This window comes from Cervus canadensis, chromosome 2 (genome assembly GCF_019320065.1).
Source record: "Cervus canadensis isolate Bull #8, Minnesota chromosome 2, ASM1932006v1, whole genome shotgun sequence".
Taxonomy (NCBI): Eukaryota; Metazoa; Chordata; class Mammalia; order Artiodactyla; family Cervidae; genus Cervus; species Cervus canadensis.
The window spans coordinates 7,039,406-7,066,818 of NC_057387.1; the positions used below are offsets into that span (position 1 = coordinate 7,039,406).

The following is a 27,413-nucleotide window of genomic DNA, read 5'->3' on the forward strand; positions in this document are numbered from 1 at the left end:
CTTGTGCTTCCTCCAGCCCAGTGTTTCTCATGATGTACTCTGCATATTTTTAGTAGCTCCCTCTTACTATTAGAACATTCAAAGCTCCATACCATGTCACAGAAGCCCTTTACAAGCTGGCTTCTGTTTTCTCTCTAGCTTCTTCTGCACCTCAGTACTTATGCACTTTAACTCTACTTCAATAAGCAAAGTAGGCTAAAGATTTTTCTTTATCTGATATCACTATTACACTGTTCCCTCTGCCTAGAATATCTCATCTATTTAGCCAATACTACTTATCCTTCAAGGTTCAGTTTAAGTATCACTCTGTGTGTGTGTGTATTTAATTAATTATATATTTTTCTCAGATATAGATACTTCTATACAAGTGCCTGGCTTGTATATATTTATAATTCAATTCAACAAAAACTTTTGAGCACCTACTATGTGTTAGGCACATTGTCTGTAAGGCATTAGGGATAACAAAAAATATTAAGGGAGGGGAAGTAGCAAGGAAGTTGGACAGTAAACAGCTGATTACAAATGATATGAATGTTACAAAAATAAGGGAGTTCAGTGTATTTTGGGCAGACAAGGTGGGGGAGGGACCCCCAACTTATTCTATGGTTTTAGGAGAGCTTTTCTTGAATGATTGTTGAGTAAAGGATTTAAGAAAAAACTCTAGGAAAAAAAAAATTAAAAAAAAAGAAAAAGAAAAAACTACCCAAAAGATGTGAAATCAAAATAAAAACACAGCCCTAAATTTTAGTCCAAAAATAAAAATCAGCAAGCAAAGACATACTTTAGCAACAATATATGTAAAAAAGAGTTATGAACTATATTTGACAGAAAGCACAATAATATAGAAAGAAAAAAACACTCTGGTTTCCCCAATGGGAACATACTATATAGATCCTCCTCAACTGACAATGGGGTTGCATTCCAATAAACCCACTGTAAATTGAAAATGTTGTTAAGTCCAAATGAATTTAATACACCTTATCTTAATACAGGCATCGTTTAGCCCAGCTTTTGCAGTTGTTTAGTTGCTAAGTTATGTCCGACTCTTTGAGACCGCACAGGTTGTAGCCTGCCAGGCTCCTCTGTCCATGGGATTTCCCAGGCAAGAATACTAGGGTGGGTTGCCATTTCCTTCTCCAGGGGATCTTCCCCACCCAGGGATCTAACCTGCATCTCCTGCATTGGCAGGTACCAGGGAGGCCCTTAGCTCAGTATACCTTAATTATTTATTTGGCCACATCAGGTCTTGGTCGCAGCATGTGAGATCTAGTTTCCTGACCAGGGATCAAGCCTAGGACCCTGCATTGAGAGGACGGAGTCTCAGGGGCTGGGCCACCAGGGAAATCCCAAGCCTAGCTTACCTTAAATGTGCTCACAGGGGCTGCCCTGGTGCTCCGGTGGTTCAGAACCCACCTGTCAATGCAGAGGAGACAGGTTCGATCCCTGACCTGGGAAGATTCCACATGTTGTGGAACAACCGACTCCATGCACCACAACTGCTGAGCCCGCGCTCTGGAGTCCGCGCTCCGCAGCAAGGGATGCCAGCACGCCACAGCCAAGAGCGGCCCTCACTCGCCACAGCCAGAGAAGGCCCGGGCACAGCAACAAAGACCAAAAAACCATTTTTAATGTGCTCAAAACACTTGTGTTAGCCTCCAGTTGGGCAAAATCACCTAACACAAAGCCTATTTTATAAGAAAGTGTTGACTACCTCATGTAGCTTACTGAACACTGTACTGAAGGTGAGAGGCAGAATGGTTGCTGGGGTGCACATTGGTGGTGAGGGTGTCAGCTGTTTGCCCTGCTGATCACATGGCTGGCTGGGAGCTGCTGCTGCCCAGGATCACTAGAATACTAGTCAGAACTATATCACTAGCCTAGGGGGAAAAAAATCAAATTTCTTTTTTTTTTTTTCATTTATTTTTATTAGTTGGAGGCTAATTACTTTACAATATTGTAGTGGTTTTTGTCATACATTGACATGAATCAGCCATGGATTTACATGTGTTCCCCATCCCGATCCCCCCTCCCACCTCCCTCTCTACCCGATCCCTCTGGGTCTTCCCAGTGCACCAGCCCTGAGCACTTGTCTCATGCATCCAACCTGGGCTGGTGATCTGTTTCACCAGAGATAACATACATGTTTCGATGCTGTTCTCTCGAAACATCCCACCCTCGCCTTCTCCCACAGAGTCCAAAAGTCTGTTCTGTACATCTGCGTCTCTTTTTCTGTTTTGCATATAGGGTTATCATTACCATCTTTCTAAATTCCATATATATGTGTTAGTATGCTGTAATGTTCTTTATCTTTCTGGCTTACTTCACTCTGTATAATGGGCTCCAGTTCAAAATATGAAGTATAGTTTCTATTGAATGCATGTCACTTTTGCACTTTCCTGAAGTCAAAAAAATGGATAGGTCAAACATTTGGAAATTGGGGGCTGTCAGTATAGAGTTTGGAAATACTCCATTATGATCAGCACTCACAGCCTCTTAAAGAAAGGTGGGAAAACCAGAGCCTGTTCAGAAGAGAATGACCAGAACTGAGACACCTTGAACCCACATCACACAAAGAATAGCTTCTGAAAACTGGAAGGCATTGCTGTGTGAAGACTCAGAGGATGCACAGCGTATAAACAGCTGAAGGTCAGTCTTGTATAAGAAATATTTTATATCAATATATAAGCCTGTTGATTTATGGACAGAGTAGGAGAAGACTCTTGAGAGTCCCTTGGACTGCAAGAAGATCCACCCAGTCCATCCTAAAGGAGCTCAGTCCTGAGTGTTCATTGGAAGGACTGATGCTGAAGTTGAAACTCCAATACTTTGGCCACCTCATGCGAAGAGCTGACTTCTTGGAAAAGACCCTTATGCTGGGAGGGGTTGGGGGCAGGAGGAGAAGGGGACGACAGACGATGAGATGGCTGGATGGCATCACCGACTCAATGGACATGAGTTTGAGTAAACTCCGGGAGTTGGTGATGGACAGGGAGGCCTGGTGTGGGGTCGCAGACTCGGACACGACTGAGCGACTGAACTGAACTGAACTGAAGGAAGAGACCGAAAACCATCCACAAATAGCCCGAGCTGTTTAAGGTGGACGGGTCTCTCCTTGATTCACAAATAGCCCGCACTGTTTAAGGCGGACAGGTCTCATCCCTGATACACATACAGCCCGAGCTGTTTAAGGTGGACGGGTCTCATCCCTGATCCACAAGTAGCCCGAGCTGTTGAAGGCGGACGCGTCTCACCCCTGATCCACGGACAGCCCAGGGGGTTTAAGGCGGACGCGTCTCACCCCTGATCCACGGACAGCCCGGGGGGTTTAAGGCGGACGCGTCTCACCCCTGATCCACGGACAGCCCAGGGGGTTTAAGGCGGACGGGTCTCATCCCTGATCCACAGACAGCCCAGGGGGTTTAAGGCGGAGGGGTCGCGTCCCTGGGGGTGACCGTTTCTCAGTCTGTTGGCCACTGTGCAAAGCGCTGCAGGAGGGACTCCAAACAGCGGGAGGGTTAGTATGTACGACTTTGTACTAAAGCCTTTTAAACCTTGATATTTATAGCTTGAATACATGAATATTAATGAGTCTTTCTTCGTCCTAATCTATACTGCAGTGATGCCAAGTAGTTCATATTTCCCATAAGATTCTGTTCTATACAGTAAGCAGAATGAAAACAAAGAGATGAGCTTTAGATCTCTTCAAAGAGGCTATCTATATGGCCTTCTCAGCAACCCTGCTCCTAGCAACAAACTATTTTATAGTTCATTTGTCTCATTAGTTAATCTAAATCATATGTTTAAGGCATGCATTTGTTTCTGTAAAATCTGTAATAAATCTGGAGGAAAATATCTCTATGGATATTTGGTTGAGTTCAAAGGCAACTGTTGCTTGATGTACTCAAGATCCCCAAAGCAAAAGTTCTCTCTAATGAATTCTAATATCTGTATCCATATTTTCAATTTCAACTTTCTGAATTCAGAAAAAGGAAATATAGATTTCTTCAGGCTCGCTAACCTTTATTTGTAAAAATCCAAGCATGTGTGCTTAGTCATGTCCAACTCTCTGCAACACCATGGACTGTAGTCCACCAGACTCCTCTGGCCATGGGATTCTCCAGCAAGAATACTTGGATGGGTTGCCATTTCCTCCTCCAGGGGATCTTCCTGGCCCAGGGATTGAACCTGTGTCCCCTGCATTGGCAGGTGGATTCTTTACCACTGAGCCACCTGGGAAGCCCCAAAAGTCCAAGTGTGAACAAAAACTACAATGTCTTTGACATGTGCATCCTTAAGATGATGCTGGTCTATCACCCTGTCTTCAATTTATGTCTTAAATACCAAAGAATTTACCATGCAAGTATTGAAAGAACTATGCAACACTCCATAGAAAGTTATGATCTCTAGTGTTTCCGATTGGTATCACTGCAAAGGAGAATACATAGAGGAGTTGAACCTGTGCTTGCTAAGCAGTTCTTCTGAAAAACAGAAACTTGAGATGATGTGAAATGGCTCCATTTTCTGACACACTACAAGGTTCTTAATTTTCCAGCACAAAGATAAATCCATTCTGAAGAGCTTAATATGTATAAAATAAATAAATATTTCAAATTTTGGACAGTCAGTAGGAGGTTCAAACCAATTTTGTTGGCTTAAATAGATGTTGATCTGTAGTTTTTATTAGCTGAAAGCTAAACCATCTGTTTGAGTAGAAACAGATTTTGGCCCAAGGGAGAAAGAGTGAAAGTGATCTCACTGAAGCTAACAGGGCACGGAAGGTCAGTTAGGTACAGTGGGTTTGGGAACTGGCTCCTTTGGGTCAAGGAAGTTCTCTAATATCCTAGAAGACACAGTGCAAACCTGTCTAATTTAAATCTCTGGAGCCTAGTGAAAGTTCTAACAGATTAAGTGTTTGATTAGTAAATCACATACAAAAAAGACAAATGCTTCATGGAAAAGATTTACTTGTATAACTGCCAATAAATTATCAAAGCAATGATCATTCTTCATAAAGTGACAAGTATTCCAAGTGCAGAAAGGCAGACATACCATTAATCCTATTTTATTTCTATTTAAAAAATCTATTTTCAGATTTACTTTGTAGAAGGGGCTTCAGAAGAGGCTATACCAAATGGGGATAACCTAGTGGTTTGGAAGGAATTAAAAACAGATACCCTGATGACTTCAAGCAATAAATGAGAAAGAAAGACAACCAGGGAAATGAGGGTGGCAGGATACAGTAATAAGGCAGCTTTTTCAAAGTCATGGGATCAGTTTTTACTTCTTCCTCCTTTAGTTGCCAAGCACTATAGATTTTCCTTTGAAATTTCTTTGGACATTTTCCCTTTCTTTCCATTCCATGCCTTTAATAATCTCACTCCAAGACTGCTGCAATGTCTCCTTGCTCATTGTCTCTGAAGCTTCAATGTACTCTACCCTTCCTGCTAGCGCAGCTTCCCTCTGATTTTTCTATTTACAGACCTCACCCAGATTAACAGTCTCTTAACAGAGCCTTTATAGTGTTTTTAAAATTATGATAGCTTAAAGTCACTTCCTTAACTCATTAATGACCTAAATCATATATAACTGCATCCCATGCAATAACCACCTCATCTCTCCTCAAGATGAATCCTCTCTCTCTTTACTGTTTTCTCCTGGCCACCTGATACGAAGAGACAACTCCCTGGAAAGGACCCTGATGCCGGGCAAGACTGAGGGCAAGAGGAGAAGAGGGAGACAGAGGGCGACCCAACAGACATGTTGTTGTTCAGTCACTAAGTCGTGTCCAACTCTTTCCAACCCCCAATCGATATCAGTTTGAGCAAACTCTGGGAGACAGTGAAGGACAGCGAAGCCTGGCTTGCTGCAATCCATGGGGTCATAAAGAGTCAGATACGACTAAATGACCGAACAACAAAAACTACCCGGATACCTTGCTCAGTTCCAACACAGTGCATGATGGAGCACGCAGCAAGCAGCAGATGCGAGTTTGTCCACAGTATCCATTATTTCCATACTAAGAGAAGTTCACTTTTGTTTTTTTCAGATCACAATGTGCCTAGTTAAAACATTATACTTCTGAGCCTCCTTTGAAGCTAGGCACAAGAATGTGACATAGTTCATACCCAGTGAGAAATAAGTCTGCTAAAAATTTCTGGAAAATGTGCCTTCCTGATAGACACCATGCCTTCCTTTTTTTCTGTCTGAAATACAGATATGATGACTTGAGCTGCAACAGCCGCTTTGAGATCATCTGGGAAAGGCCAAGACAACTGCAGCAACCTTAGTTCTAGCACCCTTAAATTTCTGAATCAACACCAGCAACTGGACTGGTTCACTGCTGTGGATTTTTCAGAACATAAGAAAAAAATCCAATTTTTTTGGTGAGTGATCACACCATTGTGATTATCTGGCTCGTGAAGATCTTTTTTGTACAGTTCTTCTGTGTATTTTTGCCACCTCTTCTTAATATTTTCTGCTCTGTTCAGTCCATACCATTTCTGTCCTTTATTGAACCCATCTTTGCCTGAAATGTTCCCTTGATATCTCTAATGTTCTTGAAGAGATCTCTAGTCTTTCCCATTCTGTTGTTTTCCTCTATTTCTTTGCATTGATCACTGAGGAAGGCTTTCTTATCTCTCCTGGCTATTTTTTGGAACTCTGCATTCAAATGGGAATATCTTTCCTTTTCTCCTTTGCTTTTCGCTTCTCTTCTTTTCACAGCTATTTGTAAGGCCTCCTCAGACAACCATTTTGCCTTTTTGCATTTCTTTTTCTTGCGGATGGTCTTGATCACTGTCTCTTGTACAATGTCACGAACCTCCGTCCATAGTTCATCAGGCTCTCTGTCTATCAGATCTAGTCCCTTAAATCTATTTCTCACGTCCACTGTATAGTCATAAGGGATTTGAACAGGAGATGGAAAGAGTGAATGTTGACATTATAGGAATCAGCTTTATAACTACCCAGTACCTAATTGATCTCTCCTTTAAAAAAAATCAATCAGCATATTATTAATGGTTCAGAACTCATCTGTGCCATCACTGTGGGTCTAGATCCACTTAGTAAATTAGCATCAGTGGAAGCTATAAGCTATAAAGGGACCTAAGAAATTTGGTCAGATTTTACCCAAATTCTAAAGATAATTGCGTCATACTCTGCCTCCCTTAGGTGAATGTCCTCTCACTAAAAAACTGCCAATTGAATCTGCAGCTCAAAATGTAAAGTTAGTCTTTATGAAAGTATTCCTTATCATAGTTAGCACAGTAAATGTTATTTAATGCTCATCATTTTACTTGTCAGTTATTACTATATACATAATTAACACATCTCTGACTCTGTTTCGAAAGAAAAGAATTCTTTTTTTCAGGTGAATAGTGTGATTTTTCTCCTTTCCTCAGTAGAAATTCTCAGTGTGGGAATTTTACTACTAGTTTTAATAGTGAGTCAAAAAGTGAGAACTATTTGATCATGCATTTAAAAGAAAATTAAAACATGGCTTCAAGAGAAGACTCCGTTTACTCAACTAGATATAATTATATCTGAAATGGAATGAACTGCAATGAAAATGCAAAACTGTTCACATATTTTAAAAAATAGCCTGTACACATTTAAGGAGAAATGAATGTATAAGAAGAAAATGCACAACTTTTAGGCACAACTCTCTTGGGCAACCAGCCTGCTTGAGCAGAACAAGTCTAAAATAGGACAGTTTCCAAATATATTTTCTTTGGGATAACACTCCTATGAAAGTAATCATCAAAAGCAGTTGTATCAACACTCTTTTATTATTAAAACGAATCCATTTATTTGGTTGGTTTGCTTTCTGCCCTTCTGTTATAGTCTCTCCAACTAAAAAGGTGTTCCACTGCTAGTGACTTCTAGATTTTCCTTACATGAAAATTATTTTGAGATTAAATATAATTACAGTTTAGCCTTGTAGTCATTTGTTCACTTACTTGGACCCTTAATAATGACGGAGTAGAATCAGAGTTAGAGTTATTTTCATTACTCATTTACCACATTATCTGAGCTACATGGCTAACAGAGGGAAGGAGAACAGTAAAACCAAATCAACAAAAGTGCTGGTCAAACTGTGAAATGTACCTGTTAACGGCTGTGTTCAATGCCTGATGAAAGGAGTCTACAAAGTAGTTACCATTAAAAAAACTCTTCTATGTTCTACTTTGTTGTATTTATCAAGAATGAATGAAGGGAAATGAGCAGTTTTACTATAACATGAGTGGAAATAATTTAAAAGCAGGAAATGCTGACTTATAGTACAAGAAGACCTTCCAGAATCCTTTTCCAAAAAAAAAAAAAAAAATAGCAATAGCCTTTTAATTCACCACCAACTGGCCTGCCATACATCTGCAATCATTTTTTTTTTTTAAGTTTTTTAGAAGTATGCCTAGAATGCATGAGACAAGTGCTCGGGGCTGGTGCACTGGGATGACCCAGAGGGAAGGGATGGGGAGGGAGGTGGGAGTAGGGGTTCAGGATGGGGAACACATGTAAATCCATGGCTGATTCATGTCAATGTATGGCAAAAACCACTACAATATTGTAAAGCAATTAGCCTCCAACTAATAAAAATAAATGAAAAAAAAAAACCACACACACAAAATAAATAAATAAATAAATAATTTATGTCAATGTATGACAAAAACCACTACAATATTGTAAAGTAATTAGCCTCCAACTAATAAAAATAAATGAAAAAAAAATTTAATTAAAAAACAGTATATTGTGATGTCCTTTTAAAAAAAAAAGTATGCCTAGAACTTCATTTTACTTCAATAATCTTCGGTGTGAAGACTTGCTCACAGACAGACCTTCTTTCTTACAGTCTAACCTGTTTTAAACTCTCTTACAAGAACAAAGGAAATTAAATAATAAAGTTTAAGAGTAATAAACTACAAAAATTAAATAAGGCATGGAGAACACAGAACGATGCAACTAGTATTTTCTAAATGGCATTAAACTCACATCCGTATCCTACTCTCTTTAGCTATTTCTCATATAGACTTTTTTTACAGCTCAAAACCACAAAGTATAATCATTATACATTATAGCTTAAGGCCAAACATTGACCTAGGAATCTAATTTACTTTGCTAAAATTGGAAAATCAAATTCCTATTCCCAAATATCCACCTACAGGATACAAGAAAATCCAATTGCTCAATAAACTTTGACTTTATGCCCTCTACACTCACTCCAAAATTCTACAAGCTCCACTAAAGTCAAAGAAAGGGATCAAACCCACAACTCATTTTTCTTTTCCAAGTTACATGTAACTTTTGAATTCAGAGATGGCAGAAAATATATTTTATTAACTTTCTCAAGTCCTCATATTGCTCAGGCTGAAAAACTTGCCGACTGTTTTTAATCAAAGAGTTAAAATAGTAATGTCCTTCAAGTGACCACAAAGTAATGACCAAATAACATTTACCTTACTTATTGTGTCATTCAACAAACATGTGCCTATCAAATCCAAAATATTATATTATATTGGATTATATTGCTCTCAATGAATGTGCTTAACCTTTATAACAAAGGGATAAAGTAGTATAAAAATATATCTTAAATATTGGAGTCCACATATTTTTTAATATTTACACATTTGTCTTTAATATTGAAGTATTTAATTAATAATTGATCAAGATATATTTTATACAATAAAATATATTTTATTTCTTAATTCTCTGTTATATAATGGTTGAATAAATGGTACCAATTACTTCCTTGACCTTTAATGTCTTCATCTATAAAATGAAGATAATACTTAGCTGGCAGCTGAGCATTACATAAATTAACAGAGATGAACATCTTGCAATATGTCCTGTGCCAGACACTGCTTGCTCTAGGTGCGGGGGTTATGGTAAATGCAAATATAACAAACAACATTCCTGTCCTTACAGAGGAGGAGAAGAAGCTGGCTAAAGTGACCAAGGAGATGCAACAGGAAAAGTAGACCAGCCATTGTCTCACAAAAGCCCACAAAATAAAGTGTTTAAAAACACAGGGAACACCAAAAATGAATTTGAGGGGACTGATTGCAAAGGGACACAAATAAACTTATTAAAGTAGTGAAAATGTTGCTATCATGAATGAAGTGGTGGTCTCACACTGTTTACACTTGTCAATACTCATAAAATTGTACACATAAACTTGGTGATGTTTTATTTTATGTAATTATATCTCAATGAATCTGATTTCTAAAAAATGCATGTGTCATGAAAAACAATTTTTAAAAGGGCAAAAGAGCTGTTCTAAATGAAAGGAGACTAAAGAGGTGTGACAAGGAGATGCCATGTATGACCTCTGATTGGATGTTGAATCCCCTCCCCCAAAAGCTATAAAGAATATTTTGGGGGCAAATTTGGAAATTTGAATATTGATTATATATGAAACTCTATTATATCAATATTAAACTTTGATGTGGTGATTTTATTGTGCTTGTGTAGGAGAACATCCCTTTTTTAGGAGATGCGTATTCAAGTATTTAAGGGTAAAGTATTAAAATGTTTGCAACTAACTTGCTAACGGTTCAGGAAAAAACACATGTGAGTAAAAAGAGATAAATAGATACAAATAAAGCAAATGTGGGATAATGTTAACAATTGGTGAAATCTAGGTAAAGGGTCTCCATATACTCACTGTACTCATCTTTCAACTTTTCTATAGATGTGAAGTTTTTAAAAATAAAAATGGGAGGCTGAAAAAAAGAGGGAATAGTCAACCATGTCAAATACCATTGAGAGGTCAGGTAAGGTGAGAATGAAGACATGCCTCTTGGCTTTGGCAAGGTACTGGTCATTGGTGACCCTTTTGCAAGAACTCTTCAGTAGGGCAAAAGTTACATAACAGTAAGCAGAGGAGAGAACAGGAGATAAGCAAACGGCGGCAACGAGTACAGGGAACTCCTCCCAGAGTTCTGTATGAAGGCAGCAGAGAAGCAGCACATGGAGTTAAGAGACTCTCCCTACACCAGAAGCAATATTAAGGCACTTTGTATGTTGATAGGGATGACCCAGCAGAGAAGAAACTGATCATTGGGGATAGCAAGCGTAAAAATGCAGCAGCAAAGTCTCTGAAAGGGTGAGAAGGGCTAGGATGCATGATCCAAAAGGAAGGAGGCACCTTAGATAACGCTGACCATGATGACAACGACAAAGTAAGAGTGAACTGAAAACAGCTAGGCACTGTTTAAAGCATTTCTGCTCATTTAATTCTCCCCCAAATCTAAGAGGAAGGTGTTACACTAATATCTCCTTTTACAGGAAGCTCACATACAGAAGGAAATGGCAACCCACTCCAGTATTCTTGCCTGGAGAATCCCATGGACAGAGGAGCCTGGCAGGCCATGGTCCATGGGGTCACAGAGAGGCGGACATGACTGAAGCGACTAAGCACGCACGCACGCACAAGTACAGAAAACTTAATTAATTTGTCCAACTATACATATCCAATAAATAGAAAAGTTGGGATTTACAACTCAGTGGAAGAAACTTTTCTCCCAGTGCAGTAAGAAGGAAGGCAGAATTTGTGGGTATAGATGCCGCTAGGTAGTAGAAAGATGAGATAGCTCTTAAACGATTACATCTATTTTCTTAATGTAGCATTTTGATGAATTCATCAGCTGAGGGGGTGAAGAGAGGGGATGTTGGAGATTTGAGGAAAGTAGGTGAGAAATTCTTGTTTCAGAGAGAAGGCAAGTGAATTTAGTAGCAGTGATAGGTGGTACTGAATGCCCCTTTGGAATTAATGGTCATAAATTTGAAGTGAATCTCCTTGTCCTGACTGGATGATATTTTGTAGCAATTTTCAACCACTTGACAGCAGGCATAAAGAGTACAGCTGTGTTTAATTAGGGTGAGATTTTTACAGACAAGTGGGACCTAAGGAAAGAGGATTGGGGGAGGTGGTTTGCAAAAGAGTGGTGATAGTGTGGGACACGGAATATAGGCTTGGTAAGGAGGAGTGTATGGCCATGATGGACGTAAGACACGGAAAAAGTGGCAGGGTCAAAGCACTGGAGATGTGTGAAGTCAGAGAGTAGCTGGAGTGTGGGTATTACAGTGGGAGAGCAAGTAAAAGTCAGAGTGGGATGCCTGAAGAGCTTTCAAATGGATGCCATTACGGATGATGAGGAGGTCTTGAGTATGACCACGTGGATGTGCAAAAATAAAAGATGAGTGGATCTAAAGAGGCCTGAGTGCTGGATGAACCCTCTGTGTAGATGCTGAAGTTTTACAGAGAGTTGACAAAAGCCGTGGTGGAGAAGTAGTCAGTGACAGTGGGGTAGAAGACAGCAGCAAAGAAGGGGAAGAAGAATGTCATGAACTTGAAAGATGTTAGGGAGACTAAAGAAGAAAGGTGAGGTTATCTGGAAGTTGTAATGGGGAACTAGGATACTATCCACCCCATCTGCAGGCTCAGAGATATATGAGGTGGGAAGGAAAAATCAAGGTCTAATTTGAGAAGTGGCCTCAAAGCAAGAAAGTCAAGGGATGGTTCAGCAGAGAAGCTGAGGATGTGGCACAGCACTGAGCACGTGGCATCTACTTAGTCAGTGTTTCCTGAATCTGAAGCAACTTTTCCAAGAGCAGTCTATACCCTAAGAAGGAAAACAAAACTTACTTACAAAGAAATTCAAACCAGATTAAAAAGGAAATGATCCTCTAATTATGGTATTTTTCAAATCCATGAAAAGGCTCATTTTCAAAAATTAGTCCCCTGGCCAAGATAATCAAACAGCATCTTATTGTTTTTGGCTTAATACCAATACAAATGGATAGCTTGCTGTTATGCAAAAGAATGCCTGGTTTTATTTTATAAGAACCTGAGATCAGAACAACTAAAATTAAGTAAATTCTGCCTTGTTGAAAGTTAGACAATAGCCTTTCTGAGCATAAGCTGACCAGAAGTTAGATCTATTATGGTTCAAGCAGAGAAATCTATGTACTTATGGAACAAGATTAGTAATATTTCCTAAGCATATTCTTTGGAGTATATTACAGTACCCTTTTGAATATACTGTTCCACTTGAAGTTGTAATATGATTGATCCATGAAAGCTTCAGAGGTATGCCTTTATTGAAGGAGGATAAGTTCACCTCAATGTTACAGTTTCTGTTTTTAAAAAGTTTGTTCTGTCTTCTTAAGACTAAGAGGATGTCATAATTCTTTTATGTTTTAACAAGAAAAAAAGTTTTATGTCTGTAACATTGCCTCCTAAGCATTTCTAATAAGCTGTCTGTATACAGTTAATTTAAGTTTGACAGTCCTCGATGATCTTAAAATGTACAATGAATACCTAATACTCTTTCTCTAAGACTAAATTTTATTGGAATTTATCTAGAATTCCAGTGTTTTATAATTGTATTTGGTGGCTTCAGCATGATCATCAATCAGAATGTGGACTGGTTCAACTGCAGGTTAAAGGACTTTTCAACTTTGTCTTACCATTAAACTATAAGGTTGTCATTATTAGACAGAAAATTTACCAGTAGTTCTGTTACACTAGATAAATGGGCTTGAGAAGGACAACCAACTTATACTCCCTCCTAGACTATATATAAGCAAGTATACTACACCGTCACACTTTGGATACTCTCAAAGCACTATGGTATTATTTGTATTTTATTCAATACCCAGAATTAATGAGAGAACAAAGTGCAATAGTAATACTGTCAATATAAAATTCATTAGTATCACAGATTAAATATAAACAGGTTTCTTAAGTTTAGTTTGGGAATCATATCACCATTTATGTTATACAAGAAACTGCTTTGAGCTCCATCAACCTAACTTATGAACTCACCCTCACAACATAGCAAAGACTTCTTATACAGCAGGTATTACCAGAAAGGCCCCAGACAAGAAGTCTATAGATCAGTAAAGATAGTAACTTTTCTAATTTTATAAATAAAAGAGAATGAATTTACAAAATATATAGTAATTGTAAAGGCAGCTTTAAACTAAACCTTTTACTTTTTACAAGAGAGGAATTTAAAAATAATATTTTGTGAAAACAGTGGGAAAATGTTTCAGAATTAACGCATGTATATATACTTGACCAGATGAATGTCTTAGTTAATCCAGAGAATCTAGGTTAAACAAAGCAATCACATGTCATTCATAAGCCAAAATTTCAACTTACCATTTATGTTTATTGCTGGTAATACAATTGACATCTTTGGTCTTGAGGTCTTGTTATGGGTGGTAGCTGGTAACAGCAGGTGATCCTAAGATGAACAAAGAACAATTTGTTACACATAACAATCAGCTTAGTCCTATAACAACTCAAATTCAGAGTTTCTAGGATGCCAACATTTCAATGCTATCATTAAAAAAAGAAAAAAAATGAGGCGGACTAAGCCCTTTTGTACTCGGAACTCTGGTCTGAAGGACTAGGTGCAAGGCCTCTGTACTCGTCCCCTGTGAGCAAGTGAAACCAGACTGAGCACCGAGGAAGAGAAAAAGGGATCTTCCGTCAGGAGGGAGGCATCGTCCTGGAGGATAGGAGTCCTTGAATCTGGCTTCAGACCTGTTTTGAAGACTGTGTTAAAAGCACCGCCCCATTTCTTCTGGACTGAGAGATCAAACCCTGAGCCTTTGGAGTGGGAGCACTGACTCCAAGATCCTAGACTAACAGAGAACTAACCCTGCTGCTGCTGCTGCTAAGTCGCATCAATCGTGTCTGACTCTGTGTGACCCCACAGACGGCAGCCCACTAGGCTCCTCTGTCCCTGGGATTCTCCAGGCAAGAACACTGGAGTGGGGTGCTATTTCCTTCTCCAATGCATGAAAGTGAAAAGTGAAAGTGAAGTCGCTCAGTCGTGTCCGACTCTACGCAACCCCATGGACTGCAGCCTACCAGGCTCCTCTGTCCATGGGATTCTCCAGGCAAGAGTACTGGAGTGGGGTGCCATTGCCTCCTCCGGAAAACTAACCCCAGGGAGTATCAAATAGTGAGAACTCACACAAAGGAAACCACTTGAATACAAGACCCAGCATCACTCAACCACCAGTGCAAGACACCTGTGCAGGATGCCTTATCTAAAGAACAAACAAAAACACAAACCCATCAGCAGCAGACAGGATTACCACCTCACTCAGCCTTACCCATCAGAGGAAAAACAAACAAACAACAACAACAACAGCAAAAACTCAGCACAAATCTCATCCTACATGAAGCTGACACAAACCACTGGGCCGACTTTAGGAGGGCAGAAACCAAAAGGAAGAAAGAGTTCAAGCTGGAAGCCTGGGAAAATGAGACCTCAAACACAGTAAGTTTAAAAAAATAATGAAAAGGCAGAGAAATACTACACAAATGAAGGAACAAACTAGAAATACAGGAGTCCAAATAAATGAAGAGGAAATAGGCAAACCACCTGAAAAAGATTCAGAATAATGATAGTAAAGATGATCAAAAACCTCGAAAACAAAATGGAGAAAATGCAATAATCAATTAACAGAGACCTAGAAGAATTAAAGAATAAACATGCAGAAACAAATAACACAAGTAATGAAATTAAAACTACTCTAGAAGAAATCAATAGCAGAATATCTGAAGCAGACGAATGAATCAGTGAGCTGGACGATAAAATGTGGAAATAACTTCTGAAGAGCAGAATAAAGTAAAAAGAATGAAAAGAACTGAGGATAGTCTCAGAGATCTCTGGGACAATATCAAACACACCAACATTATATGTATTTAATTATATATATTATATGGGTCCCAGAAGAAGAAGAGAAGAAGAAAGGGCATGAGAAAATTTTTGAAGAGATTATAGTTGCAAATTTCCCCAACATGGAAAAGGAAATAGTCAACCAAGTCCAAGAGGTACAAAGAGTCCCATGCAGGATAAACCCAAGGAGAAACAATGCCAAGACACATACTAATCAAACTAACAAAGACTAAACACAAAGAAAGAATATTAAAAGCAGTGAGGGAGAAGCAACACGTACATTCAAGGGAAACCTCTTATGCTTAACAGCTAATCTTTCAGCAGAAACTCTGCAGGCCAGAAGGGAATGGCAGGATATATTTAAAGTGCTGAAAGGGAAAAATCTACAACCAAGATTACTGTACCCAGCAAGGATCTCACTCAAAATTGATGGGAGAAATCAAAAGCTTTTCAGACAAGCAAAGTTAAGAGAATTTAGTACCACCAAACCAACTTTACAACAAATGTTAAAGGGACTTATACAGTCAAGAAATACAAGAGAGGAAAAAAGATCTACACAATCAGCCCCAAACAACTAAGAAAATGGCAAAGGAACATATGCCAATAATTACTTTAAATGTAAATGGATTAAATGCTCCAACCAAAAGACACAGACTGGCTAAATGGATACAAAAATAAGACCCATATATATGCTGTCTACAAGAAACCTAAAGACACATATAGACTGAAAGTGAGAGGATGGAAAAATATACTCCATGCAAATGGGAAACAAAAGAAAGCTGGAGTAGCAATCCTCATATCAGACAGAAGAGACCTTAAAATAAGGAAGATTACAAGAGATAAGGAAGGACACTACATAATGATCAAGGGATCAATCCAAGAGGAAGACATAACAATTGTAAATACCTATGCACCCAACATAGGAGCATCTCAATATCTAAGACAAATACTAACAGACATATAAGGAGAAATTGACAGTAACACAATAATAGTAGGAGACTTTAACACCCCACTCACATCAATGGACAGATCATCAAAACAGAAAATTAACAAGGAAACACAAGTCTTAAATGATACATTAGATGAGATGGATCTCATTGGTATCTTTAGGACATTCCATCCAAATGCAAAAGAATCCACCTTCTTCTCAAGTGCATGTGGAACATTCTCCAGGATACACCACATCTTGGGTCACAAATCAAGCTTCAGTAAACTTAAGAAAATTGAAATCAAGCATCTTCTCTGACAACAATGCTATGAGACTAGGTATCAATAACAAGAAAAAAGCTGTAAGAAACACAAACACATGGTGATTAAACAACATGTTTCTAAATAACCAACAGGTTACTGAAGAAATCAAAAGGGAAATAAAAAAATTTCTAGAAACAAATGACAATGAAAACACAAATCAAAACCTATGGGATGCAGCAAAAGCAGTTCTAAGAGGGAAGTTTATAGCAATTCAATCCTACCTCAAGAAACAAGAAAAGCATTGACTAGACAACCTAACTTTACACCTAAAACAACTAGAAAAAGAAGAACAAACCACCCCCCCCGCCGAAATTAGTAAAAGAAAACAAATCATAAAGATCCAAGCAGACATAAATGAAAAAGAAATGAAAGAAACAATAGTAAAGATTAATAAAACTAAAAGCTGGTTCTTTGAGAAGATAAACAAAATTGACAAACCTTTAGCCAGATTCATCAAGAAAAAAAGCAAGGAGAATCAAATCAACAAAATTAAAAATGAAAAAGGAGAGGTTACAACAGACAATGCAGAAATACAAAGGATTATAACAACTATTATGAACAACTATATGGCAGGAAAATGTATAACCTGGAAGAAGTGGACAGATTCTTAGCAAAGTTCAATCTTCCAAGACTGAATCAGAAAGAATTAGAAATTATGAACAACCCAATTAAATCACTGAAATTGAAGCTGTGATTAAAAAATCTCCCAAAAAACCAAAGCCCAGGACCAGATGGCTTCACAGCAGAATTCTATCAAACATTTAGAGAAGAGCTAATGCTTATCTTCTAAAACTTTTTCAAAAAACTGCAGAGGAAGGAACACTTCCAAACTCATTCTACGAGGCCACCATCACCCTGATACCAAAACCAGACAAAGACAACACACAAAAAAGAAAACTACAGACCAATATCACTGATGAATATAGATGCAAAAATCCTCAATAAAATTTTAGCAAACAGAATTCAGCCAACATATCAAAAAGCTCATACATCATGATCAAGTTGGGTTCATTCCAGGAATGCAAGGATTCTTCAATATACACAAATCAATCAATGTGATACACTATATTAACAAATTGAAAGATAAAAACCATGTGATAATCTCAATAGATGCAGAAAAAGCTTTCGACAAAATTCAGCACCCATTTATGATTAAAACTCTTTAAAAAATGGGCATAGAAGGAACCTATCTTAACATAGTAAAGGCCATATATGATAAGCTTACAGCAAACATTATTCTCAATGGTGAAAAACTGTAAGCACTGCTCCTAAGATCAAGAGCAAGACAAGAGTGTCCACTCTCATCACTATTATTCAACATAGTTCTCTAGTAATCAGAGAACAAGAAATAAAAGGAATCAAGATCAGAAAAGAAGAAGTAAGGCTCTCACTGTTTGCAGATGACATGATACTGCACATAGAAAAGTACAGTAAAGATAAAGATAGTATGAGAAAATTACTAGAGCTAATGAGTGAATTTAGCAAAGTTGCAGGATACAAAATCAACACACAGAAATCATTTGCATTTCTATATACTAACAATGAAAAATCAGAAAGAGAAATTAAGGAATCAATCCCATTCACCACTGCAACAAAAAGAATTAAATATCTAAGAATAAACTTACCTAAGGAGACAAAAGAATCGTACACAGAAAATTATAAGACACTAATAAAAGAAATCAAAGACGACATAAACAAATGGAGAGATATTCCATGTTCCTGGGTAGGAAGAATCAATTTTGTGAAAACGACTATACTACCAAATGCAATCTAAGGTTCAATGCGATCCCTATCAAATTACCAATGGCATTTTTCACAGAACTAGTACAGAAAAATTTCACAATTCATATGGAAACTCAAAAGACCCTGGAGAGCCAAAGCAGTCTTGAGAAAGAAGAATGGAGCTGGAGGAATCAACCTTCCTGACTTCAGATTATACTACAAAGCTGCAGACATCAAGACAGTATGGTACTGACCCAAAAACAGAAATATAGACCAATGGAACAAGATAGGAAGCCCAGAAGTAAACCCAAGCACCTATGGGTACCTTATTTTTGACAAAGGAGCCAAGAATACACAATGGGGCAAAGACAGCCTCTTCAATAAATGGTGCTGGGAAAACTGGACAGATACGTGTAACAGAATGAAATTAGAACACCTCCTAACACCATACACAAAGATAAACTCAAAATGGATTAAAGACCCAAATGTAAGACCAGAAACTATAGAACTCTTAGAGGAAAATATAGGCAGAATATTCGATGACATAAATCAAAGCAAGATCCTCTATGACCCACATCCTAGAGTAATGGAAATAAAAACAAAAGAAAACAAGTGGGACCTGACTAAACTTAAAAACTTTTGGATAGCAAAGGAAACTATAAGCAAGGTGAAAAGAGGACCATCAGAATGGGAGAAAATAATAGCAAATGAAGCAACTGACAAAGGATTTATTTCTAAAATATATAAGCAGCTCATACAACTCAATACCAGAAAAACAAACAACCTAATCAAAAAATGGGGAAAAGACCTAAACAGACATTTCTCCAAAGAAGACATACATATGGCTAACAAACACATGAAAATATGCTCAACATTGCTCATTATTAGAGAAATGCAAATCAAAACTACAATGAGATATCAACTCACACCGGTCAGAATGGCCATCATCAAAAAGTCTACAAACAATAAATGCTGGGGAGGATGTGGAGAAAAGGGAATGCTTCTGCACTGTTGGTGGGAATGTAAATTGATACAGCCACTATGGAAGACAGTATGGAGATTCTTTAAAAAACTAGGAATAAAACCACCATATGATCTAGCAATCCCACTCACAGGCATATAAGGAAACCAAAATTGAAAAAGACACATGTATCCCATTGGTCACTGCAGCACTATTTACAATAGCTAGAACACAGAAGCAATCTAGATATCCATCGACAAGTGAATGGATAGAAAAGTTGTGGTACATATACACAATGGAGTATTACTCAGCCATAAAAAGGAACACATTTGAGTCAGTTTTGATGAGGCAGATGAACCTAGAACTTATTATACAGAGTGAAGTGAGTCAGAAAGAGAAAGATAAACATTGTATTCTAACACATATATATGGAATCTAGAAAAATGGTACTGAAGAATTTATTTACAGGACAGCAGCGGAGAAACAGACATAGAGAATAGACTTATGGACATGGGGGCGGGGGGAGACGGTGAGATGTATGGAAAGAGTGAGATGGAAACTAACATTTAAAAAAAAATGAAAGTTTTTATTTGAACCTGACTTTGGGATAATTAACTACAAATCATTTTATGATTCATTCATTCATAATGCAGTACAGATGAATTACTGAGTGACTATCATTAGCCCAGACCAGCCTGTGACACTCAGTTATGTCTGACTCTGCCAGGCTCCTCTGTCCATGGAATTCTCCAGGCAACAATACTGGAGTGGGTTGCCATGCCCTTCTCTAGGGGATCTTCCTGACCCAGTGATCGAATCCAGGTCTCCCACATTGAGGGGAGATTCTTTACCGTCTGAGCCACCAGGGAAAGACTATCACTACCAGATACTATAGAAAACTGCTTGTCTGATAACATATCCTGCAGTATACTATAAAGAGTATTGGTCAAGCACTCAGAACAGAGGGCTTTTAATTCTAGCTCTGCCACTAAATAGCTGTATAATCTGGGTCTGTTTCCAGTCCTATAAAATGAGGAGGCCAGACTAGAAAATGTCACAAAATACTGAAGTTATCTAACAGAGTCATCTTCAAATTTCTTTTTTAAAGAAGAGTAATGTTCCACCCCTCTCCCATACTGATCCCAAAAACTGATATATAAAAGAGAGGTTCTGACTGAAGCAAGACCAAGGCCTAGAGCCTTGCCTGCTTAGCCTTCTCTTCTTCCTTTGATGCGGCCAGTGTTAGGCTTTTCTTTTGGTAAGCAACAGAAAGATGCTAAATGAGATGCATAGTTCTTCCCCTTAAAAAGCTTACAGGAAGGGTAAAAAAAAATTATAAATGGATGCCTAGCACAATTATACAATTCTAAATGTAATATTGGGGCTTCCCAGGTGACACAAGTGAAAGAATTTGCCTGCCAATAAAGGAGACACAAGAGACATGGGTTTGATCCCTGGGTTAGGAAGATCCTCTGGAAAAGGAAATGGCAACCCATTACAGCATTTCTTGCCTGGAAAATAACATGAACTGAGGAGCCTGGCCAGTTACAGTCCACAGGGTTGCAAAGAATCGGACATGACTGAGTACATACACACAAATGTAATATTGCCAACTTTTGATCATCTATAAGTGACCCAGAGCATCTGAGGTTTCTAGTTTCCAAACACACAAATACTGAAGCTGAAGTAAGAATGAACCAAGAGGACTTTGGCTTCAAAAACAGGGAAGAATGAGTGTTTAGGAAAAGGTATATATGTCTTTTGTAGGTATGGAAAATCTGGTTAAAAATGACTTTGACTTTGATATTAACTACTGCTTTCAATAACTCAGACACTTTTTCTTCCTAGTAAAAACATAGGAATTGTCACAGCAAAAAGGAAAAAGAGAAAAAAGTATACAGTAGTGTTTTTTGAGGGAGCATGGTTAAACTGAGATAGAGCTGAGCCACAGTCTAACTCCTCTTGCTTTCTTTTCTTATTCCTTCGTTTCATCATTCATTCAACAAACTTGCTCTATGGAAGGACTCATCAAAAAGTAGGATTTGACATAGCTGAGAGTGATAAAAAATTCAATGCAACTTAACTCAATGTGATTATGAAACGTAAGTATCAGCAAAGCTAAGAAAAAAAATCTAGATTGTGAAAAACAAATGGAAATTAATGTACATGAACAGAACTGTACAGTAAACCTTTCCAGTAACTGCTTATGTTTTGTCTAATTCAAGGCAACATCTCCATGAGAACATGTTTAGTTTTAAAAAACAAAAAAACAGAGGGGAAAAGATGAGTGTGATTGTTCTGTTAGAATTCCAGCACTGCAGCATGGGAAAGTTTTTTTTTTTTTTTTTAAAGTGCATTGTTAGACACAAAGATCACACGTTTCTGAAAGTAAGATAACATATGATAGCCAAGACAAAACAAAATTTGCTGATCTTCATGCCATAAAAATTATAAATAGCTAAACTCCTATAATTAAAATACTGCTTCAGGATCCCCCAAATTGAATGAGAAAACAAACCAACAAACTTACAAGCCCCAAATTAAGGCTACTGTAAAAATAAACATACTTTGATTCCACTAGTCATGGGTTAAGGTCAGGCTCAGACTTAAATTTGAGTTTCCTGTTAGGATCTAGATGTCATATCAAACATTTTTAACCATGATTTTCAGAACATAATGCCTCCTACTTTCTCTCTTCATTAAATTTCAAACAAAGTAGTTACTTATGCAGCAGAAAACCAAAAAAACACATTATTTGTGAAAAAGAAAAAAATCACATCTTGAATGCATAAAAACTATTAAAGTTAACCTTCCCTACCTCTAATTATTAAAGGTTTGCAAACTGGGAGGAAAACCTATAAAGGGCATGTTTACAGAGAGACCTATAGGTTAGACATGCAGGGAATCAAAGCTGGTACACTACAAACTCTGGGCTTCCCAGGTGGCGCCAGCGGTGAAGAACCCGCCTGTCAATGTAGGAGGTAAAAGAGATGTGGGTTTTATCCCTGGGTTGGGAAGATCCTCTGGAGTAGGAAATGGCAACCCACTCCAATATTCTTGCCTGGAGAACCCCACGGACAGAGTAGCCTGGTGGACTACAGTCCATACGGTTGCAAAGAGTTGGACATGACTGCAGTAACTTAGCATGCACCCACAAACTCTAACTGTGCCTATTTTATATTAAAAAATACTTTGTACACACACATGCCTACAGCAGTGTAGTTGCTTCATTTAACATTTACTTTCACTTTCTCAAGTTAGATGTTTCTTGCCATAACAGTGAATCTTCAATCATTTGTTCTCTCCAACTATGTTTATCTCATGTTTGATGGCATTTCACTAATCCTATCAGTGACATCTTCAGAAAGAAAGGAATCAGTCAACAAACATTTACTGACTTCTCACCATTCATAAAAAAAAACTTACTGAGCATAGTAACCCACCATGTACTCAGCACTGTGCTACAGAGGACATTTTCTTTCAAAGAACATATATTCAAGTTTTTCTTAGGCAAAGAATGCTAATTGTGGCGGGAACAGCACTGTGCTCAGTATGTTTTCCTCTTCCTATTCCTTGTCTAGTATCATTTAGCTGGGCACGCAGCTACCCAGAAAAAGGACTATATTCCTGTGCAACTAAGTGAAGGCACACATTCAAGTCCTGGTCAGCGGGCTGTAAGGAGAAACGGCGCATGCAGCTTTGTCAGGGTGGTGATGCTGAAAGGCAAACTTCCTCCTTTTCTGTCTTCTTCCTGCTAGCTAGAATGCAGATGTGACTGCTGGAACTGGGGCAGCCATCTGGGATCACGATAAGGAAATTGCAATCTGAGATTTATGAAGCAGTAAGAAGGAGCAAGGGATCCTAATGGTCAAGGAGATACCAGAAGACCTCCATATGAGAAACAAAATTCTAATTTGTCTAAGTCACTACTATTTTGGATTTTTCTGTCACTTGTACTAAAACAACTCCAATTACTAGTTATATTATAAATTTGTGAAATAATACTAGTGGTACTCAAGAGAAACCTCAATAAGGGTTAAAGTAATCAAAGACAGCTTTACTCTTTAACAGTGTAAAAAAAAAATCACATTTGTTATCTGGCCTTCTTGATAATACTCCCCTCCTCTTTAAATTATTTATTAAAGAAATTTTCTAGGAAATTCAATCCTGGAAAAGTACAAGTACAATTAGATGAATCTGAACAAAATTCTTTCCTTCTTACTAAGTCAGTTAATATAATCCAACTGCAAGAAAGGTGAAGTTACTTTAAGTAAAAAAAAGTAGAAAAAAGATGTTGCCATAGAGATAAATTATTTTGTCACAGTCTTTCAAAACCATGTCACTACCTTTAAGATATCTTCAAATGGACTCCTAAAAAGCCTTTATAGGACTGAGATACCAAGGAATATCTTTGGGGAGAAAACTATGTGGACAAATACCATAATCAGTGCTTTGTTATTCTCAGAGGAAGTTAGAGAAATACTGGTGGGAAAACACCAAAACGTTTCACTGTTAGAATAAGTTTTCCAATGTTATACAATATTGTGTATGAAAAAATACACTATGTTCATACAGCTTTCCCCATTCCCTCTTCCAAGCAGTTTGTTAGAAAAACAAAATTATTAGTGCATAATACAGCATCCAAAGTTATCTCTTTCTTCTCTCTTTTTTTTTTAAGAGCTAAAGCATTGGAGACTAACTTATCAAAAGAACAGGACCACATTTTGCCCAGCTGGAGGTTATGATGGAAAAGCACATTCAAACTAAGGTCCTATCAAGTTTTGTCTAGTGTTGATTCTTCATATCTGTCTAGGTAGAAACTGACCTTAAATTAAACTAACTCACTAGGTTAAATGACCCTTCCCACTTCCCCTCTAAAACTTACTGATGGATGCTCCTAACACACTGAACATTCATGACTAGTTGGGTTATTTCTCCAAAACTACTTTTGCTAATTGCATTTGTTACTAATTGTGTAATTTAAGAAACTACTATGTAACTGATAAAACAGTGTGAATAGAGAGAACTGTGGGTGGAGTGCTTCTGAACTGGCGCTAGTGGTAAAGAACCTGCCTGCCAATGCAGGAGAAGAAAGGGACGCAGGTTCAATCCCTGGCTCAGGAAGATCCCCTGAAGGAAGGCACGGCAACTCACTCCAGTATTCTTGCCTGGAGAATCCCATGGACAGAGGAGCCTGGAGGGCTACAGCCCATAGGGTCGCAAAGAGTCAGACACGACTGAAGAGACTCAGCGTGCACACAGTGAGTAGAGTTTATTGCAAGAAAGACAACATGGAACTTCAGTAGATGTGCACTCAAAAAGAACCAGCCCTACCTCAAAGTTTGGCAAATGAACGCACATTTATATAATTAACTGAAATAAAGTAAAACACACACACACATATATATCTTAAAAGCAAATGGCCCCCTGCTTTAACCAGTTCTGTTCATTAACAGATGACCCCTAGTCTCTGCTTCACTAGGGAGCACAGCTCTCCCCATGTTGGGGAACTGACCGCGGCTGCAGTCTCCTGGCAGAAGGGAGCGTGTTTAAACGATTCATTCATCCGGCTTGCGGGGTCTCTGTTGCCAGGCAGGCTCTTCTCTAGGCGCAGTGTGCCCAGGCTTCTCCCCGCAGCAGCTTCTCTTGCTGCAGGGCACAGGCGCTAGGCTGAGCGGGCTTCAGGAGCTGCAGTGCCCGGGCTCCAGAGCACAGACTTCATAGATGTGGTCTATGTTTTCTTAGTTTCTCTGCGGCATGTGGGATTCTCCCGGGCCAGGGATTGAACAGGTGTCTCCTGCGCTGGCAGGCAGATTCTTTACCACTGAGTCACCATGGAAGCCCAGAAAAGAAGGTATTTAATATCTCACGATGTCCCCGACGGATGAGGGAAAGGCAGGCTGCAACAGGCAGTCCTTGTGACACTGAGCAGCTTTCACTTAGATCAACATGTCAAAGAGTCTTGCAAATCAGGTCCATGTTAATAACAATGACCTCTTGATATTTTAAATTTGAACCACATAAACTGTATTACAGAGATGGGGGTTGGTTTTCCAACCCAGAAAACTGTTAAAAACAGACGAAAAATAAAAAGAGCATCTATCCACATTTGAAAAATAGCTTTGTATTAAATTTTCTCTAATCTATCAATATGTTCCTATCTTTTGTGTCCTGTATCACTGCCTCATTTACCTTACCAAATATCTTTCAAACCGCCAAACTGAAGGCCAAAGCAGTAATTAAAGTCAGTTTTTCCTAGTTATTTATCAATTCACAACATTCTGAACTAATGTTAATTTCTAGTAGTTACATTAATTGTTGATCAGGAACCAAATCTGTCCTTTCATTTAAAGCAATTATAAAGCAAAGGCAATTAGGAAATTTGAAATCATTAAACCACACAGACACACATACTGACATATCCTGAAAATAGAATTGCAAAAAAAAAAAAAAAAAATTAGAGGTAGTAAAATTAAGTAGAGTGTAATCATTTAAAAGTCTATTAAAATGTCTATGATGTAGATCTTCCCATCATAGTAATAACATAAGTAAAATACATTACTCATCCCCAAACTACAAACAGTTAATAGAAATAGCTAATATGAATGCAGTATTTGTGCCACTAATATATGCAGTAAAACTACAGACCAATAAAAGGAAATGTAAAGTTTGCATCTGCACCATTAGCACACATGTCAGCCAGAGGAAAAATAAATCAAAACTATTAGAGCACAACAGATGGCTCAAAAGTGAGCCAAGGTTTACATTTTGACAAGAGGAAAATTTTGACAGTAAATTCAAATCTGATATAGTGCAGGCAAGGTCACCAAAGAAAAAGTTAGTTTGAAATCCTAATAAGTACAAACTCAAGTATTGCCACAAGCAATGGTTCTCATATCAAACTCTACAGGAAGCCCCCCAAACTCCCCAACTGATGCTGAACTCCTTTTTTTTCTTAATTTTTTAATTGAAGGATAATTACAATAGTGTTGGTTTATGCCATACATCAACCTGGATCAGCCATAGGTATACATATGTCCCCTCCTTTGTGAGCCTCCCTCCCACCTCCCATCCCATCCCACCCCTCTAGGTAGTCACAGAGCCGGGGTTAGGTTCCGTGAGCCACACTACATACTCCCACTGGCTATCTATTCTACATATGTTAGCGTACATGTTCCCATGCTACCGTCTCCATTCTTCCCCCTCTTGCCTTCCTTTCCCCCCTCATGTCCATAAGTCTGTTCTCTACATCTGCATCTCCACTTGCTCTGCAAATAGGTTCATCAGCACCATTTTTCTAAATTCCATATATGGGCATTAATACATGATATTTATTTTTTCTTTCTAACTTATTTCACTCTGTAGATTAGGCTCTACGCTGAACTCTTTTATTCACACAAAAAGGGCATGATTGAACCATACAAAACTGTCATTTTTATGGTGAGTCAAATCTCAGTAATTTCATAAGGGTCAACCTCATAATTTGGTGAGGAGCCTTGAGAGTCCCTAGGACAGTAAGAAGATCAAACCAGTCAATCATAAAGGAAATCAACCCTGAATATTCATTGGAAGGACTGTTGCTGAAGCTGAAGCTCCAGTACTTAGACCACCTGATGCGAACAGCCAACTCATTGGAAAAGACCCTGATGCCGGGAAAGACTGAGGGCAAAAGAAGGGAACAACAGAGGAAGAAATAGTTGGATGGCATCACTGACTCAATGGACAAGAATTTGCGCAAACTCTGGGATATACTGAAGGACAGGGAAGACTGGTGTGCTACA

The 27,413-nt window shown here is 38.3% G+C and overlaps 1 protein-coding gene across 1 annotated transcript in view; it reads right to left on the reverse strand.

The window, feature by feature from the left end:
* ATF6 (activating transcription factor 6) overlaps positions 1-27,413 on the reverse strand; it is a 239,836-nt gene that overhangs the window by 48,158 nt on the left and 164,265 nt on the right. The window contains exon 16 of the mRNA XM_043450905.1: positions 14,165-14,249. Coding sequence (XP_043306840.1) covers positions 14,165-14,249 — 85 coding nt within the window. The remainder of the gene's footprint in view (positions 1-14,164; positions 14,250-27,413) is intronic.